The sequence below is a fragment of the Ischnura elegans genome, chromosome X, assembly GCF_921293095.1.
Source record: "Ischnura elegans chromosome X, ioIscEleg1.1, whole genome shotgun sequence".
Lineage (NCBI taxonomy): Eukaryota > Metazoa > Arthropoda > Insecta > Odonata > Coenagrionidae > Ischnura > Ischnura elegans.
This window is the reverse complement of record NC_060259.1, coordinates 42,255,057-42,274,177: the sequence shown is the minus strand read 5'-3', so window position 1 is coordinate 42,274,177 and position 19,121 is coordinate 42,255,057. Positions and strand designations below refer to the sequence as shown.

At 37.0% G+C, this 19,121-nt stretch overlaps 1 protein-coding gene across 1 annotated transcript in view; it reads right to left on the bottom strand.

Moving 5' to 3' along the window:
* LOC124170562 overlaps positions 1 to 19,121 on the bottom strand; it is a 67,489-nt gene that overhangs the window by 20,687 nt on the left and 27,681 nt on the right. The window contains exons 9-15 of the mRNA XM_046549362.1: positions 13,590 to 14,132; positions 13,291 to 13,499; positions 13,029 to 13,212; positions 9,189 to 9,410; positions 8,913 to 9,052; positions 2,401 to 2,502; positions 1,549 to 1,806 (exon numbers count right to left, since the gene is read on the bottom strand). Coding sequence (XP_046405318.1) covers positions 1,549 to 1,806; positions 2,401 to 2,502; positions 8,913 to 9,052; positions 9,189 to 9,410; positions 13,029 to 13,212; positions 13,291 to 13,499; positions 13,590 to 14,132 — 1,658 coding nt within the window. The remainder of the gene's footprint in view (positions 1 to 1,548; positions 1,807 to 2,400; positions 2,503 to 8,912; positions 9,053 to 9,188; positions 9,411 to 13,028; positions 13,213 to 13,290; positions 13,500 to 13,589; positions 14,133 to 19,121) is intronic.

The following is a 19,121-nucleotide window of genomic DNA, read 5'->3' as shown; positions in this document are numbered from 1 at the left end:
TTTGGTTCCCCATGTCGAACTCTTTTCACTCCTCTAATCAACGAATTTGATGAAATTCGTCAACTTGCCTAAAAACGACGCTGCGTGCACTAAACGACTATAGTTCTCTACATTTTTCCGAGTCAACTACCAACAACGTGCGTGCAACAGTGTATGACGCGAAATCCAAAGTATTCGAGGTATTCGAGATGGTACCTTTTGCATAACTATTCGAGACCTCGAATATCGAATACTTTCTAGTATTCGAGGTATTCGCGGTTACTATTCGCACATCTCTAAAATATACCCATCAGAAGTAGTTTAATTGAAGTATAATATTCATTTATACTGTATTCTCAGAAAATAAACATACCTAAATTTTAATACTGTTTTCTCTTTTAAAAATAATTTTCTTAATCATGACCCTGTAAATTATGCACAGAGAAAAAGGAACAAACTGAAGAACACACAAGATTACAGTTCATTGTAAAAGAAACTTTTTGCAGTGTAGATGAGAGGAAGAACCATCTACTATGCAAGAAAGTCATAAATAAATCAAGGAACACATTCTCGTGAAATTGTAGTCGACTCATCTCAACCCTGCACTGCGATGCCATATGGCACCAGTGAGCATTGACAGGTCAAGACAACACACACTTTTCCATCCTGAGACAACACATTGCTTCCATTTACAAGCCTCCCTAACCTCACCAAAACAAAGCCATTTTCAAAATCCTAGAAAATCCATTATAGGAGGTTTCAATGCAAATGGTTTACAACTGAAATACTAAAAATGTTATTAGTCAGATGAAAATGCACAACTTTATTGCATAGCCACAAGAAAATAGGAAGTGATATCTCATGCACATAAAATTTGTAATGTTTTCCAAAGGGGGCTACTGCAATACTGCTGTTGGGGAACCATTTCTTTGTGTTTAAATGCACTCACTCCGGCTGGCCAAGGGAGCCAGCCTCGTCAGCCTTGCGCACTCAATCCGGGTGGACGTGTAGGACAGTTCCAGCATTCATTCAAGAACCCTTTTAGTTTGTTTTGTGCTCTTCTCATGTCTGTGTAGTTTCATTAAAAGAAGAATTCCATGATACCAAACCAGCAGTTTATTATACAATACAGTCCTCTTTTATTCAACACCCAAACACTGCCGCTAAAACAACAATTTATCCTCCTAAAAATACTGCCACAGCACTAAAGAAATACAAGTTCGATTTTTATCTTTTTCTCAGGGAATTCATTTTGCAGAGGACATTTTTCCCCCACGGCATTCATTTTGCGGAGGGTATTCTTTTCTTGGAGGGCATTCATTTCTCGGTGGGCGTTCTTTTTTTGGAGGCTGTTCATTTCGGATCTCGTGTTCATTAGAACATTTGCGTCCGATAAACAGTATTTTCTATCTGACCCTGAATGTTCCTCATGAACAGATATTTTGAACTGTTCTTTTTACTGAACAAGTTTAAAGAGAACGGTTCATCAAAATGAACAGTTTAACCTACCTCTAGCACAAACACATTTAACATAAATTACTGATTCAAAATAATGAACTTTCTGCTTACCTTTTTCCCCTTCACCAAAAAGTCTCCTTCAGTCATCACAGTTGAGTTCAGGAGCAGTCCAACATCAACACCACTAACAGTGATATATGGATCAATTACAAAACTTGAAGTCTGTACGGAAGTGAATTTCAAGCCAAAAAACTCCTTAGTTGACCTAATATGAACTAAATTAGACACATCTACTCCCTTCATCGTTCTGCTGTATAAGTTTCCAACTATTTTCAAATTATTTGTGGCATGCAATTCCCACATGGTCACCTAAAATAAAATGATAGTGATAGAGAAAACGTTTTAGCATCATAACATATCACCTCACATCAACACTAACCTCCAGTTGAGAAACGGGAAGAAGAAACTTTGTTAAAACACGTTTCCATGTATAATTACTCAATTTACCAAACAATAAAAATATGTTAATGTCATTCAAATGTCTCAGAATTCTACTTCACAGGCAATTTTGCTGAATTCCTACCTTTGCTAGTACAGTTTATTGCTGCTTGAACATATTTTGTACAGATATATTTCATCATGAATTACAACAAAATAGGAGATTGGTGATCATTTCGAGTTACAATGCATTATACCCAGCTATATCAATACCATACCTCAACAATTATTATACCCAGTGGTGGATCCAAGGGCCAATGGACAAGGGGGAGCTAGAAGGCTAGGGGCTAGATGGGGGGGCCTTAGGGTTAACCTCCCAGCAGTAGTGGAAGTCCAAACAAAATTATCATTTTCTGTAGCGTAAATTGGATATCCCAGGGGGGGCACCTCCTTGCCCCTCTCTGGATCCACCACTGATTATATCCACGAAGACATTGAGCACAAGACCAAATGTTGTAATCTTACCTCTTTGACACTGGTCATCAGGAAATCATCTTCAAGTCTTAAGATGTCAACATAAGAACCATTAATTTTAATACTGCCACTCACTAAATCTGCATTATCCACCTAAAAAAGTAAAGTCATTACATAAGTTCAATACTTTCTATACAAGTTAAATTATGATCACATCAAGAAAGATATTTAGGAAAGTTAGAGATGGATCCCTGGTGTAACAAGCCCGAGATTCAGAGGTCATTTTACACAGCAAAAATTGGCCAAGTTAGTGAGAATTAGATATTCCAGAGTGAGAATAGTGAATCCATGAAAATGCTCAATATAATTCAGTCTTACAGAGATATAATTAAATAATATAACTAAGCAGTTGTTCTCATGATTTTCTGATTTCCACCACGTTGTTTTATGCCTGATAGCAATAGTTTCGAGGGCATCTTCAGGTCAGAAGTATCGTTTTATGCAAAATGAGCCCGAATATAGATGCCAAACTGGTGGTAGTGGTAGTTTTCAGTTTCAGCACTTGCACATATATATACACTGGACCATTTTGCATTATTCTATATTTCTGACCTTAAGATTCTGGTGCGATTACCCGCAAAACTGTTGTCATCAGACATGTAGCAGCACAGTGGAAACCAGGACATTGTAAGAGCATCTACCACTCACCACATAGGCCTTGGCTAGTACTTAATTAGTCAATGCTATCAACCCTAATCTCTGCTGACAGGAATAAGTGAAGCTCTTCTAGTAAATCCCATCAAAAACATCTGATAATGTTGGCACATGGTATTACCAATGATAAATACTTTTATGACCGATGAGCTTATGAGCCCTCCCCAACCACCTGCCAACAGGTGTGGGTACTTGGCCACTGCTAGTAACCGCAGTCATACAACTGGACACAGCCCTCAAAGCTCAATCGCTGTAAAAATCATTCAATTGAGGAAGGGCACCCCCCTCCCATCTTTTCATAGGCTTGTTCTAGCCTTTTCGCCTCAGCCTGTGCTCTCACCCTACTAATTCTGTGAGAAGATGAACCTTGCTCAAGATGCATAAGTTCAGCACATAATGTTCTAGATGTCTTAATAATAATCTGTGGTTGTCCTAGCACACTGAGAACTTGAATGTAGCACTCAGTTTTACTTTATAACTCGTCTCTATCTAATGTATCTCATCAGCATGGAACCAGCAATTGGTGAACATTTATAAATTCTTTGATTTCAAGGGGGTACGAGTTGACCAGCGTATAATGGGTGAGTTTTGTTAAGTGTTTGACAAGGGTGAGAGCTTGCACGTTCTTATACTCTGAGAAGAGAAACTTAGGTGATTAGCATAGATTTCTGCTCGAACATTTGAGAGCGGCGATAATACAAACCACTTATTGCATTTCAATCAACAGCATAGAATCTAGCTGCCAAGGAGCTGTGTCAGATTTATTTTGCCAATTTTGAAAAGTGAAGGAGAGGAGTAAGGCACGAGGTTCGACTGGAGGGAAGTGAAACACAGAACAGAGGGATCCTTCCCTTTTTGTTATGATCACTGTGTGTTACATATAAGAAAAAGAGGGGAAGGAAGTGGGCTGACTGGAAAAGTCAACACTGTTTTGGATTTCGGGAGGAGAAATGTGAAGCTGAGGTTAGGAAATGGGAAGGTGGATTTTAAACGCTCTGAGTTATTGCTATTATTTTATATTTTTGTTATTTTTAGGGGCGACATAAACAAAAGATTGTCTACATCTCAATGTTTATGAACAGCTGATTTTTTTGAAAAGCTCTTAAAATCACATGCTCACTACATTTTCCAATTTTTTAATATATTCCATAAACTACTGAGTGAAATTCCATACTTTTTTGTAACATCGGTCTTATTCATTTTATTACCAATATCCATAGAAATTACTAATTTTGTATTTAAATTTAACATTATTCTTTTTTTTCGATGACTCTCCATAGTGGTCAATACCATAAGACCATGCATATGATTGCACACTTAGGTATTGATGTACTAGATGCAGAAGAAACCTGGCAGAGACAAACAAAGGAAGGGTCGATGCTGGGGCTGGGGAGGGATGGCTTGGGCAAGGGGGTGGGAATTACCCAGCACATACAGGCAATGACTTTGCCCAACCCTTGGCAATTTTCTTTTCCTACAAGTCTTTCAGTGAAAATGATAGATTTCTCCTCAAGCATTCACAGACAAAAATAATTGGATAATGTTAGAGCTATCTGTATCTTAAACCAAATATTACATTGCCATAATGTGTTAAAACGGCTAAGAGGTGGTTGAAAATATAAAATAATCTAGCCAATTTTGCCATACGCAGGACTCATTTCAGTGCGTCTTTGTTAAAATAAGAATTTTTTTTTACTTGGCAAAAAGGCCTTTTTTGACGGGAAATGGCTTCCACTTTGTAAGAACTGGTACTTCATCACACACAGCTTCATTATGAGAGGACTCCCTTATAAGGGTCAAAAATGTGCACAACAGACTGAAAAGAAGGGCATTTACATAATGAAGTCTCTGGTACTCTTTTACCAGTTTTATTAGCAGGTCACAACGTCTATACGTTTATGCCTTGGGTTTCATGGGCTATAAAGAAAAAGTTTGTTTTCATATCATAACCCCAAGTGTATTAAAAACCGCTAAACTTTCTGTCTGTTTCTTGAAACCAACCTGATTACCTTCAAATAGTAAGTCTCTTATACCTTCCCTCTATGCCACGCTGTTAGTTAGGTGGCCACAGTGATCAGGTGGTAAGGAAGGGGAAAAAGTTCTAAGACTGATTTACAAACATAATTTAGATTGTCCTACGATTCTCCTTTACGGAAATGAATGGAATTTATGTTGCAGTGAATTTTATCAAGATTTCAATCATGCTTCCAAAGTTTCCGTAGCTTTCGCCTTAAAAAAATATGACTGAAAAACTGAAAAAAAAAACATTGATATTTTTCCATATTTTCATGAAAAACATAATTTAAAAGCAGAAATTTTGTTGAAAAACCACAGACATGTTCAGCAGTCAAAAATAATATAAGAACCAAAAAATCTCTCCTTCACAATTCCACAGCAAGACCCTCTTTGTATTACTTGTTGCTAGGATTAATAAGAGAAAATTTTCATTGAGAAGGCATTGAATCAGGAATTAACGACTTCATGTACTTAATCCAAGTTTCAAACAATCTACTACATCCTTATGATCCTGTTCCCTTCCTTGAGAAATGATTTAGCTTCTCTACAATCTTTGTAAAATGAAAAAAGGCCATATCATGAGGAGGGTCAAGGAGTTCAAACTCCTACTATATATTTGGAAGATAGTCTTAGATGCACAGGCCATTTAAAACTTGGTGGCCTCAGTTCAGTCATCAGTTTTGGGCATATGAGAGTCTAATTTGAAGAAGTAACGTCAAAGGGGGAGTGGTCTATGTTAAAATTGCCATCTTTGCTTTGGAATTTACTCCATTCATGCTTGACTCAGTCCAAAGTGCCTTGCCTCCCCTCCGCAGTTCTCCCACCACAGCCACTTCCCTGCCACTTGCATGAGCTCTACGCACTCAGGGGCCACCAAGTTTTAAGTGGAGTGCACGCTAGGGTGCCTCATTTTGCCACTTTTTTTGGGAGCGAATCGTAATACCCGGCAAAATTTGGGTACCCGGGTGGGTATTACAGATATATGATTTTTTTCAAAATCTGTTAATATCTTCTGTTTGCCATTTTGTCTTGAAATTTCGAAATTTTTGACGAAAAACATTAAAAATGCAAATAATTTAAATTTGCTTTTAGCAAGCACTCATTTTTTCCAATTGAGTACAGCATTTGTCTTTCCTTGATATTTTAGACCAAATACGTCAGATCTATTGCTTTTAATTATCGATAAAATGACCTTTTATCGTGTCCACGAAAGCAATATTGTGGGATAGGCAACCCGCAATACGCATCCTCACTTATTAACACATTCAGTGCGGATGACATATATATATGTCATGAGGGCTTTTCCACTCAGGCGGATGACATACATGAATGTCTTCGGGAGTATGTTTTTCCGCTGGTCAATAGGGTGCTCCGAGCGCGCCTAGCGTTACTTTTTCACCCTCCCGCAGTTCGGGATTGACCTTACACCATTGCGGAAGTGTCCGTTTCTAGTTCTACGTGTTCCTTCATTTTTAGTGTTTTTTTGTTTACTTTACTGCTGTTTTTGGAACAATTTGGCAGGTTGAGATTTTTCTTTTCATTTCCTTCGTCACTTTTTCATCATTCTTATCGTAAATATCATAATCATGTCTTACATATGGATTATTTTTTTAAATTTGTTTTTTTACCTTCATTTTTAATTTATTTATATATAATGTGCTATCACAAAAATTATGATGAAACTAACTTTTTTATTGAAGATATTTATTCCCGTTTCATACTCACTACATAATAAAAAAATGATCTTAGTGCGGTGCTTCAGTTGATGCTATATTTGAATATCTTTTGCAATGAACATTTTTTATTAATGCAAATTACGTTTATCCTGGGTGATTTTTTTGGGGTCTTTTTCCTACTTGTACTGCATATTTTCTCATTCGTTTCCGTATGTCAATTACCAATCCTCAATTCATTTCGATTTTATTTCATTTTCTGAGTTATTCATACGTTTTGGGTTAGTTGCAGATTTTCTTCCTTTTCATTAAAAAAAATAACATTAGTGTCGTATGCAACACTGCATTACAATATCTACAGTATTGGTCTGTATTTTTCTACTCGTTTATTTGTTTCCTTAGCTTTGTAAACGAAATTGCGGAAAAGAATAGACTCAGAGGTATTTTAAGCATTACGGCATTTAACCATTATTTATTCCCTTGAAATAGTATTTTTATCTTATTTTTTAATATATTCATATCTTATGTGCAACCACAAAAATTATTATCAGACTTAGTTTTTGTAAATAACGTGTATTCCTGTCTCAAAACTTACTATTTTATTCCAAAATGTTTCCATGCGGTCCAAAAGGTCGTATTTTATACTTTATTAATAATTTTAAAATAATTATTGCAAATTACGTTTTTTTACATAATTTGGGTTTTTTTCCTAATTTTACGGCATGTTTTCTCAGTCATTGCTCCGCATCAATTACTTGTCCTATGATCATCATGGTGTTTTCATTTTGTAGGTCATTAATACATTCTAGTGTTAGGTACAGATACAGTCTTAATTTTCATAAAAACTAAGGTATTAATCACATATGCAACACTCCATTACACAAATTGTACTATTTTGCTGGATAATTTTTAAGGCTCAATGTTGGAGTCCCTCCCTACCAGCGGCACTCCCAGAGATTATTTCAACTTGCAAATGATATTTTCTTTGAAATAATCCTCTCATAGACGAAAATCCTTCACCAAGGGCCTTCACTAAGGGCATAATGGATTGGAAGCTGTTAGACAGGGAGAACTGGAAACTTGGCTGGGCCTTCTCCACATGGGCACAATTAGGGTTAACACGATTTTAAACGATTGGTGGTCAGAATTAGTGAGAGTACCGATATTCGGGAGAAAATGTGCCGTGATAGGTTTTTAGGAATGATGCAGGCTCTTCATTTCTCCGCTAACCGTGAAGGCATCCGTAGGACAGTGACCACGATTTGCCCAGAATGTGAAGGTCAACCAGGGCTCTAAGGCCTTGCTTTCAAATATATCATAAACATTTGTGAGAATTTTTATTGAAATGTTTCAATTTTGCAATAACTCTGAGGTAAGATGGATTAAAAAAAATATTTATCCCATAAATTTATATTTTTCTTGCCGTTCATTGTGTGTTCTACTTCTGTGACTTGAAAAATTAAATCTACGGCCGTTGAAACAAAAAAAATACACGTAAAGACTAATTCCAAGATATTTCCGCCATTAACCTAAGGAATCAATGGTAGAAGAAGTATTATAAACGGAAATATGAAAAGTTCACTCCTTCATACAAGGAAAATTGCATGTGTGTAATGCGGGTTGCGTGAATTGTCAATTACTGGTGACGGGTGGCATACATGTATGTCATTAGGGTTTTTTACAAATTGCTTGAAATAGAAACAAAAAAAATTGCAAATTCTGTTGTATTACTTCCAAGACCACCGTTATGAAGGAAAATCACCCATCCGTCACTGGAGGTTTCGGTGAAAATATCATCCGCATTGAATGTGTTAATTTAAATTATTTACATTTTTAACATTTTTTCATAAAAAATTATGGAATTTCAAGACAAAATGGTGAACAGAAGATATTAACAGATTTAAAAAAAAATCATATCTATAATACCCACCTGGGTACGCAACCTTTGCCAGGTATTACGATTCGCTCCTAAAAAAAAAGTGGCAAAACAAGGCACCCTAGTGCACACCCTCCTTATGACCACCACAGAATGTGTACCTTCTCCAAGTGAACAACCCAGAATTTCTATCTCTTGGAAAGAAGAATATTTAAAATCACATTATATTTGAATAATCAATGACAAAAATACTAATGCGGACACTAGCTGATAATATTTTTTACCAATAAGTTTCCACTGATGAACACCGGGCCCTCGTAAACTGATGACTGCCTCATTTTACCAGGCTTAGGTATTCCATGCCACACACACTCCGATTCAGAGGTGATATTTGAAACACTAATATCAGTCATTTGAACTGAACCTGAAAAAGGAAAAATATTTAGCATTTATTTAAAAGCTGGCTTCTGAAGGAGGCAAATATTGATTAGTGACTTTGTTCTGTTTAATAATCACTGTTGAGGTGGTTCAAGTAAAACATTTCAGCTATAAATTCATACCTTTAACATAGTTGTGTTGACCCAATCTTGCTATATCAGCTGCTATGTCCAAACCATTGCAAGAATCAGCAGCAAGTTCTTTAGCTTTTAATGTCTTGATGTTGAAAATGGAAGTGATTTCTTGTGCAGTAGACTTGGTCATAAATTCTGATGATGGAATTTTATTCAAATAATCTGCTGACACATCACCAACCCTGACAGTTTCATTAAACACCACTTTACCTACAAGCACAAGGACATGGTAATTACATACTCTGCAATATCAACACAGGTTTCAATATATTTCTCAACATTTAGTTTTGCCATCTGTTCTTCCAGGAAAAAATATTTTCTCTTAAGACTGGTTTGCAGACAAAATTGACAAATGAACTATTGGGAGTGCTTAGAATGAAATTCCAAGACCCATGCGTCAATGGTGGCGTTCAAAGAAAAAATTACTGATGAACCTGGCTACATGAACGGGAAAATTAGGGCAAAACTTAGGAATGCACAGTGCAGTGTCACAGCAATTTTTTCTCATGAACTATTCGTCAGCATTTTGCTGGCTCACACCGTGAATCATTGAAGAAGGCATCTTGAGATGTAAAATAACATGGATATAATATGGAATTGAGAAGTGAACTTCAGAGAAGACATTGACATGGCTGAGAAACAACTCAATTTCAATATTGAGTGCACTGCAGTTTGCTGCTACATCATTCTGCAGAAGTATGACGGATGGCATCAAGTATGCATATTTTTTCTATGAATACCCAAAAAGCCAGGAAGCTAATTTTTTGTGTACAGTTCTTTATTTTAACAAATTTCTAATTCTTTCTGCAAAACGGATTTCACTTGCTCTTCCCTTTTGAAGGGTATTATAAATATCATTCACACTTGTATTTCATGGTAGGAAATGAATACTTGGAATCCCTTAACACTATCACTGTAGGGCTATAATTGTACAAATATAACCTCACCAGGAACCTCTGGTTGGCTTTCAGGAATCAACCCTCATATTAGAAACATGAGAGGTAGTAATCTGAAATTCCTGAGTAATTTCAGAGGCCATGAGCTCTACCTATTATACTTCAGAACATATTATCTGATTCCAAGCTAAACCAAACAATAGTCCTCAGGTCCTTGACGACAGATTTTAATTGTTTGTATTGTGACAGTAAGACCCGGACTAATATTTTTTTGTTTCCGTTGGTATTGGACGTCCTCTGTCCCAAGATATTTTTCGTTTATGGGGCAAGAATATGACTGATGACCACAAAATCACACGAGAATTTCATGCGTCATTTGTAAAATTGGTCACAAAAATTCATGTATGAAATGGGTCTGACGAGAGGCATCGTGAGGAGATTGCTATGTGTCAGGCTGGTGTTTGTTAATAAGGAGGCAGTTGAGACTCCTGCATCCTGAGAGGGAAGGACAGCAGAGCAGGGGGGCAGAGAAGAGGTCAAGGGTGCAGATGTGCGGAGAGTCGTGTCAAACTATCACGCCGATAATCCAGAAAGCCACGGACAACAGATTATGGAGAGATGACGTCACGCAGTGATCCAGCTAGGAGCCACATTGTGATACATACGTACAGCAGACTCCCAATTATTCGGCTGCAGTTTATCTGGGTTGCGGATTATCCGTGCATGATTTTCACTCTGGTTCAATTTTTTCTGCGATCTTTACAAAAAAATTGGACGAAAAATCATCGGAATTTCGGCATTAATTCGAGGATACACCGGGCTTAATATTTGTGTTAGAATCCCCTTCGTAAAACAGAAGCGATCGCTGCATTCACAGGAGCATCGTGTTCCTGTTTTCCAAGCCTCACAGTGCACGACCGCGGTCCTTGATCACAGATACACGTCACGCAGCAGTTGCAACCCGGCAACTTGGGCGAGACGCGACTGCGTGGCATGGTGCCTGACAGTGTAGCATTCGTTCAAACCACTTGTCTGTATCCATAATCACACAGCCACAGATGCGTGGATTTTGAAACAGGCCTTACATGGAGCATTAATAATACAAGTACAACCATGTTAATGCTGCTAAAAAGATCGCAGTCTCGTGAAGAAAGCTCTTAGTGAACCCGGAAAGCAATCTAAAATAACAGAATAACTGCATAAATAATAATATATTGTTTGTTTTACGTAAATTATGAACATTGCAAGACATTAAATTGAAAGTTTGGGTTATCCGTGTTTTCTGATTATTCGTGCCATTTCTCACAATCATTAGCCCAGATAATCGGGAATGTACTGTACTCTCCTCTCCCTGGATAGTGAATTACACACCCTCCCAGCTCAAACCAGCAAAATCCACCCATGAAAAAATACCTCAAGTAGAGGTGACGACCAGCAACAGTGCTTCAGAAATTCATCTACATCTACATAATACCCCGCGAGCCGCCTAAAAGGCGTGTGGCAGGGGGTGTTAGGACACCAGCCGTTTACAACTAAAATAAAAATGAAGTGCTCCTACGAGGTTGGAAGTAGCATTTATTAAAGTCCTTTATGGTTCGGGGGAAAAACGAATTCCCATATCTATCCGTTCGGCAAAACATCTCTCTTAATTTATCGCTTCTATCGGACCTGGAGATATAGCGTGGCTCTAATATTATGTTCTCTGTGTCTCTCTTAAAGATATCCATTCACAATTGTTCAAGCAATCTAAGCCTAGCGTGCAGCCTCCGAGTCTCCAACGGCTCCCAGCCTAATTTGCTTAACATCTGAGTAACACTGTTGGTACGCCCGTAGCAGTTTTTGAAGAAACGCGCAGCCTTCCTTTGTATTTTATTCAGTTCGCGGATTAAGTCTTTCTGCACCGGATCCCATACACTCGCTGAATATTCAGGGTGCGGTCGGACGAGAGCGAAATAGCACCTTTCTTTTACTTTCTCATCCGAAAATCTTCCCACAATACGCTTGACGAATCCTAATTTCTTCAAGGCTATGCCGCAAATATTCTTTATATGTGTTCCCCACGATAGGTTCGAGGTTATCGTAACTCCCAGGTACTTCACTTCGTCTGTTGCCTTTATGTTAATACCATCCACTGCATAAACATGGTAAGAGTTGGACGAATTCCGCAAGAAATGTACCACCATGCATTTGCTCAGATTAAGTCAATTGTTTCAGTTGACGTTGCCAAACCCATCAAACAAAATTTGTATAATTAATGTCCTGTCCTCATTGTTTTGCCTTATTATGTGGTGCTGTAGGCTCTGGCACGTATGAACGTGGAGCTTGTACATAATCTTAATTGACAATTAAATCATCACTAAATCTAAGCAAATTTCAATAATCATATTTTTTGTTGCCATATTTAAGGTTTTTTTTTCTTTCATATGTGTCTCATTTACCATAAAGATCATTTAATCCTTCATTAGGTTTAGGAGGAGATCTATATAATTTCTGCAAATAAATTTCAAATAAAATTCATAATTTGAAAGTGGTCATTTGTCTTATTGCTGTGCTTTGCACTGATGGTCAAATTCAACACAGTAGCTTTTGTATCATGATCGTGAGTCATAGAACCCATTAGTTTCATATTCCAATAAAGGATCTGTTCGCAATCAACCCACTGTGGGCCAGTTTGGCAAACTACGTGAAGGCTTGATCCATCAAAGTACACTGTTGACATAATATTACCTGTTTCAATATTTATGTCTGGTGCTAATTGCACTATAACTTTCATTACATTGAAAAGAATATTTTCATAGAGAGGAGCACTGGAGCAAATACAATAATTGACAACCCTTACACTACAAAATGTTAGAGCAAATAGCAATATATATGATTCCATTACACCAAATTATAAAGGATCTATTACATTTGCAGCATTAAATTAGCTTACCACTGATAGTTTGGTTTTTTCCTTTGGTGAAAACAGCTTCTTTGAAGCTATCCCACTGAATGTCATTAAGATCAGTGACCTGCAATGACTTAATTATTAACTTGGAGTGGAATTTCAATGCCTGCAGAGAAAATTCTCCCCCATCCTTCGACACAAGTTTGTCTTTGAAGTCTACTACAGCTTCCTGTTTAAATAAAATTGAAAAAAAATTAGCTTTTTGCTGAATATCATATTATACATTAAGCTCCAGTCCAATACTTACATTATGGAAATATGATACTTTCAAATGGTTTGCTAACAGGCCTTTCAATATTTTTTTTCCTCTCACAAGTCTATTGTCTGGAGTAACCAATGAATTCAATTTCACACCATTCAGGATTTCTTTACCTAAAATTTGGACATTATTCACTTTGAGTCCTTGAACTTTGTATTGGCCACTTATATGTTGATCACCGTATTTCAGGAGAAGATCTAGAAATAGATGCACCTCTAATTGGTTAATAATTACCATAAAATGCAATGCAATACAATTTGCATTTAGATTAGACAGTTTATCCATACCTTCCATATTTATTCCATTCAATTCTTTACAGTTCAACTTTCTTGTTTCTAAAGTATTTAATGATAAAGTTCCAGGAAGTTTTTGTTCAGATGAATACCTAAGCATATTTGAAGGGTCAAATATTTTTCCATTTAGATAATTAACTGTTAAGGACTCCATAGAACTCTTTCTCAGAAGCAGGCTTTGATGAAAATATATTTTGCCAGATATATGCCCTGGCGTTGACCTCATCACCACTTGTGGAACCATTTCCTTAGCTTCACCTACCAATGCATTATATGCCTTAAATTTATCAAATATTTGTGATGCAGTACTAGATAAGGCAAGCTGGCCTGCATTCTTCACCATTTTTAAAATTCCCCTTTTAATAGTTATCAATCCATTCACCAAAAGTTTTCCTTTCAGGGAAACATCACCTTTCAGAGATAAAATTTTTGGCAAGTCAAAATCAAGTTTTTTCACATTAGCCTCACGGGATAATAGTTTATCCTCTAAACTTAGAAGACACTGCAGCAATGGATCCATTTTCTGCTGGTTATCACCTGCTCCAAAAAATAAGACCATCAATCAACACAAGAAAAAAGGTTGCAGCTTACAATAGAAAATACAGTAGTTTTATACTTCAGACAGCAAGCTAAGCAACAATGTTGATGCCATAAATTCGTACATGTAAGCACATCCTACACACCACAAGCATTCATGTGTGGGAATGTTCGGCATGGCCCCTTTACACCATATTCTTCCAACTATCCTACCACTCCAGTGTCAATATGGCACATAAGAACTAAATAATTTATTTTGACCATGGATTCGTCAAACATAGTTTAATCACTGAATGACTGTCTGACAGTACAATGAAACCATGGCCGTGAAATAAATCCTGTGTATTGTACAAAGTTTTTCTGGTTGATTCAGCAGGCACTATACGTATATTAGTTATGCCAGGTACCACCTCATTGAAAATTATGGTACCTTACTTTTCCTCTTGGATGACACTTTCAGCCCACATGCTCTTGAAATCCCAATCATCAAATCCACTCATCGTGTTTCCCAGAGAGAGGCAACTTTTCACAATAAACAGAAAATTAAATTTGGGTTTTGCCATTACAGACTTTCCTGATCCCCAATCCGAGGGGTTACAAACAAGATATAATGCATCAGATAACCTTCATATTGAAATTTAGAAGATTATCTCCAAAAGCCAATTAAAATAGAAAATAATAACAAAAAAATTGTTTAGGAGATATGATTCCTATTGTAATTGTCTTAAAGAGGCACACTTCTGAATTTCATGTAAGCCAATTGGTGACTCTACCCAATTTAGCTACAAATTCGTGTTGATAGGCCTTGGGGTGATGAGGGAGAAAAAAAATAAAAATTTGCATCCCTGACATAATGGCAATACTTTCAACTCATAAATCTAAAAATTGAACAACTATACATGCTGATCACAAGAAATTTAATAGATATCCTTTGATGACTGTGAAAAACTCTATTAGAATATCTCATAGAAATATCCCCCTGCTCTCCTCTTTCAGGCTTGGGTCTTCTTCCATTCTAAAAGAAGGTGCTACAATACACTCCATCTCCACCCTTGTTCCCAAAAATGCCCATCTTTAAAACACAGTACCCAGATAGCGCAAAGTAAGAGAATTAACCGTTTCTTATGGTTTTCTTACGGAAAAAATTGATAACCAGCTTATCGTAAACTAAGGGGCTTATATAAGGCAAGGGTACGATGTTAGGGAAGAATAGGTAAGGAATGACGTCAAATATCCCCAGGCAACGTAAGTCGCTTCTGTTGGAGTGCCAAAGGTGGCTGAACAGCATACTACACATGCTATGCTGCTCATCCCGACATGAATTTAAAGGCTACCAGTGAAATTAAGCGGGTCTTTATAAGGGCTTAACAACTGATAACAGATTTTCTCATAAATAGAAAAAAATTAATAAGTGCAAGCGACCCGCTAGTGAAGATATAAAACATAATACAAGTACTTCATCCTTGCGGTGGAAAGAAAAAAAAATCAGGGAGAACCAAACGTACGTCCTGCGCATCCTGCATCCTGTACTCCAACCACTACACCGTGGCGGCAGCTGATGTAAGAATATGGCGTAGTTACCAGTTTAAAATCCAATTATGTACAAAAACTTGTTTGGTATGTGCATGAAAAACTGAAATATTCAAGGTCCACACAATTTAACAATTATGAATTTTAATTTTTGGCTTGATAACCCGATGACTACAATATGTATATTAGAGATTCCTTCCGGCATTTTTATATCATTCTATGTCGCTATTCTTGTGAAATTATGTGTTTTTCTTACGACAGTCGTTTCGCCATCAGTTCATACATGTGAATGATTTTCAAATTATGGCAGTATGATGTTATTTATACTCATACTATAGAAGTGCCAAGAATGGAAAAATTATTCTTATACATAAATCCCTAAATGAATGCTCAAAAATGATGGAATCTAAACAACATCTACGGAAGTGCTGAAAGTTTGGCATCCATTTTGTCATTACTCTGGATGTTTGTCGGCTTGGCCGTAAGAAACCCATAACAAGCATACTTGATAAGCGCCTTCCTAATTTCTTCCTTTCACCTTATCTCAATGACTTATAATGTGCTAGCTGGGTAGAATATCAATAATCTGAAAATCTATGCAAAAAATAATCTAAGCAACAAAAGACCTTCTGGAGTTTTCCAAATTTCTATTTTTTTACATTGCATCGCCAAAAATACAGCTATCTTAGTTTTTTGCCATTTCAGAGCATGACTATTTTCATACTAATCCCTCGATGGGTGGTCGACTAATTTGCCCTTTACGTCCGCAAAATATTTCATTACATGACTTACGATATCCACATGTGGTGATCTCACTCAACAGAATTCACAGCATCAACTTACAATGCCTATTACAGTGTGTATGTAGCCTCTATGTAGTGAACCTCTTTACATCGTAAACCTCCACTTATCATACCGAGGAGATATCCCCGAGACGGCCAAACTACCTCCGCAAATTGTGCCAAGACAGCAAGAGACCATTAATAAATGTTTCACGCTTATTTTTTTTCTTTTACTTTAATATGCTGTAATTTTCATGTTAATCATTAGTTATGACCATTTGGTTCCACATAAGAGCATACCTAACAGTAAATGAGAAAAAAAGTATCCAACTATCCTAATCATTTTAAGAGACTGTTGAATTGAGAGAGATCACATCGTTTTCTCTCATATTATGGTAAAAATTATGCGATAGTGCTCGCTTTCTGTAATTATTACATAATAAATATATGTTCACTGATGCATGCATGTTTGCTCAAACACATAAATATAATGGTTTAAAAGACTTTGCCTTTCATTTCCGCTATGAAAAAATGGTGCCTATCACTAAAACCTCACTATAGTGAACCTCCATACATCAAATTGCCCAAATTTTGGTCCCCTCCATTACGATGTAAAGAGGTTTTACTGTACTTGAATTTTCTGGACTTAATTAGGAGAGAAATGGAAGTGGTTCAAGGTATACTTTGTGCGCACCACACACCAAAAATAACTTAAAATCTATCCAAAGAGATCTGCAGTTTTATTAAAAATGTGTGGCATATGTAAGATAATACATTATTTCTCTCCATGAAATACGACCACCTACTTTTTCATTTCTTGAGCTCTATTTCTCCTGGAGAAGAATTCTACTGACGTCTTTTATCTATATGTACTCATTTTGCAGTAGTGAGCATCAACATTTTGTTTAAAACAAGTTTCTTCAGATGCTGTTTTCCCAAGGGAAAGAACTATCTTTTGATCAGAGGTTCATCTTTTTTGAACATCCACAAGTTAAATAGCCAGTTGAGTCAAGTGTGGAAGCCTTGCAGTAGATTCCATATCCGATTCGTAAATGCCTTTTTACAAGTACATGTTCTCAAAACATTTTTAACCCTTTCTGATGGCCTATGTTTGAAATCTGGGGTTGAGAAAAGCAGTGCCATGAGAGGAGTGAAAGGCCATCCTGCATTATGCTCCCATTGTTCACTCAAGTTGGTCATTGCGCAGGGGAAACCCACAGCCTGAAGGGCCTCTCTCTGAATGAGTCATGTGGCCTCACTGAAAATTGTTTATAAAGTTAATGCCAAGTGAAGAAGTGGTTTTTCCAAACACTTGCATTCGACTTACATATAAGATTAGCTTCGGCTAATAATACTGAAGGGTTAATATTCACAAATGGTTATCATTTAAAATAATGCATTAGATGTGGGTTTAACCCCTATCAAAGGATTTGATAATTACCGATAAGTTTATGTTAGTAGTCGTGAAAATGACATGGATTTTGCAACCGGTGCATGTAGTAGAATATGGTGATGTGAAATATTGATGTTCTAGTTGGATTGTAAAATTGCTGTGCCATTTTCCTTCCATTTACCAGTGGTTAGATTACTTTCATGAATTATCCACCTTCACGATTTACAGAGGAAAAACTTCTTAGAATGTTTTGAATTTTTTATCCGTGTTTAAGCATAAATTTTATGAATTTCAATTGGGTTTCTCTCATTACTTGACCATTTTCTCAATAATTCATCATTTCTGCTGACACCAATGCACGTCCCAAAAAATTTTTCCATGTTGCCTACATCCGATTAACTGATCTATTCACCAGAAATATTGCTCATCCGGAATGTGTCCCGTCCCAAGCATTCCGGATTATTAATCTTCTACTGCAGCTCTGAAATGATTACTAACAAGAAATCATGGACCTTATCAACCAAAGCTTTCACCACTACAGTGGAACCCCGATCTATCGTTCCCGTATTCATCATTTCCCCGCATTTATCGTTCGCCACTCCTGGTCCCAAATAAGGTTCCATAAAGGCAATGTAATTTTTTCCCGCATCCATCGTTCCCTGAAGTATCGTTTTCCCGCATTGATTGTTTGAAGATCGTGGTCCCGTCGTATAATTTTCCCGCATCCATCGTTTGACTAAAATGAGACGAAGTGTTTACAAAGTGTTATTTGTGGCTAATAACGACAGACACCCCCAGGAGATTGAATTACTCTAGGGAGAAGCTGAGTGCCGTGGAATAGGCCATGAATAGGTACATTAGCGCATTTCCCAAGATCCGCTATCCCTCTCCATTCAGCACGCTCCTCCCCCCAATGAAGCTTTCCTCTTCTCCAAAATAAAAAAAAAGGTCCCAGCTAGCGCAGGGATCGTATTACGAAGACCTTAGCTTCGAAAAAAATATCAAATTACACAAGAACAATAAAAACGTGTTTCGCGCCCCCCCCCCCCTTTTCTCACCCACTGACCTTTTTCAGCCTACATGCTTTGAAGTTCCCAATTTCTGGAGGTCAACTGCAGCATGAATCACCTATTAGCCCAAAAGGTGTCTAACAATGAATTTCGTCGAATGGCATTATACTTTCATCAGATTGAAATATTTGTAAAGTGAGCGTAATTTAAAAAAGAATGAGACCAAACACAACGTATTAATGATGTTATTTGAGTATTTAAAACAAGGAAATAG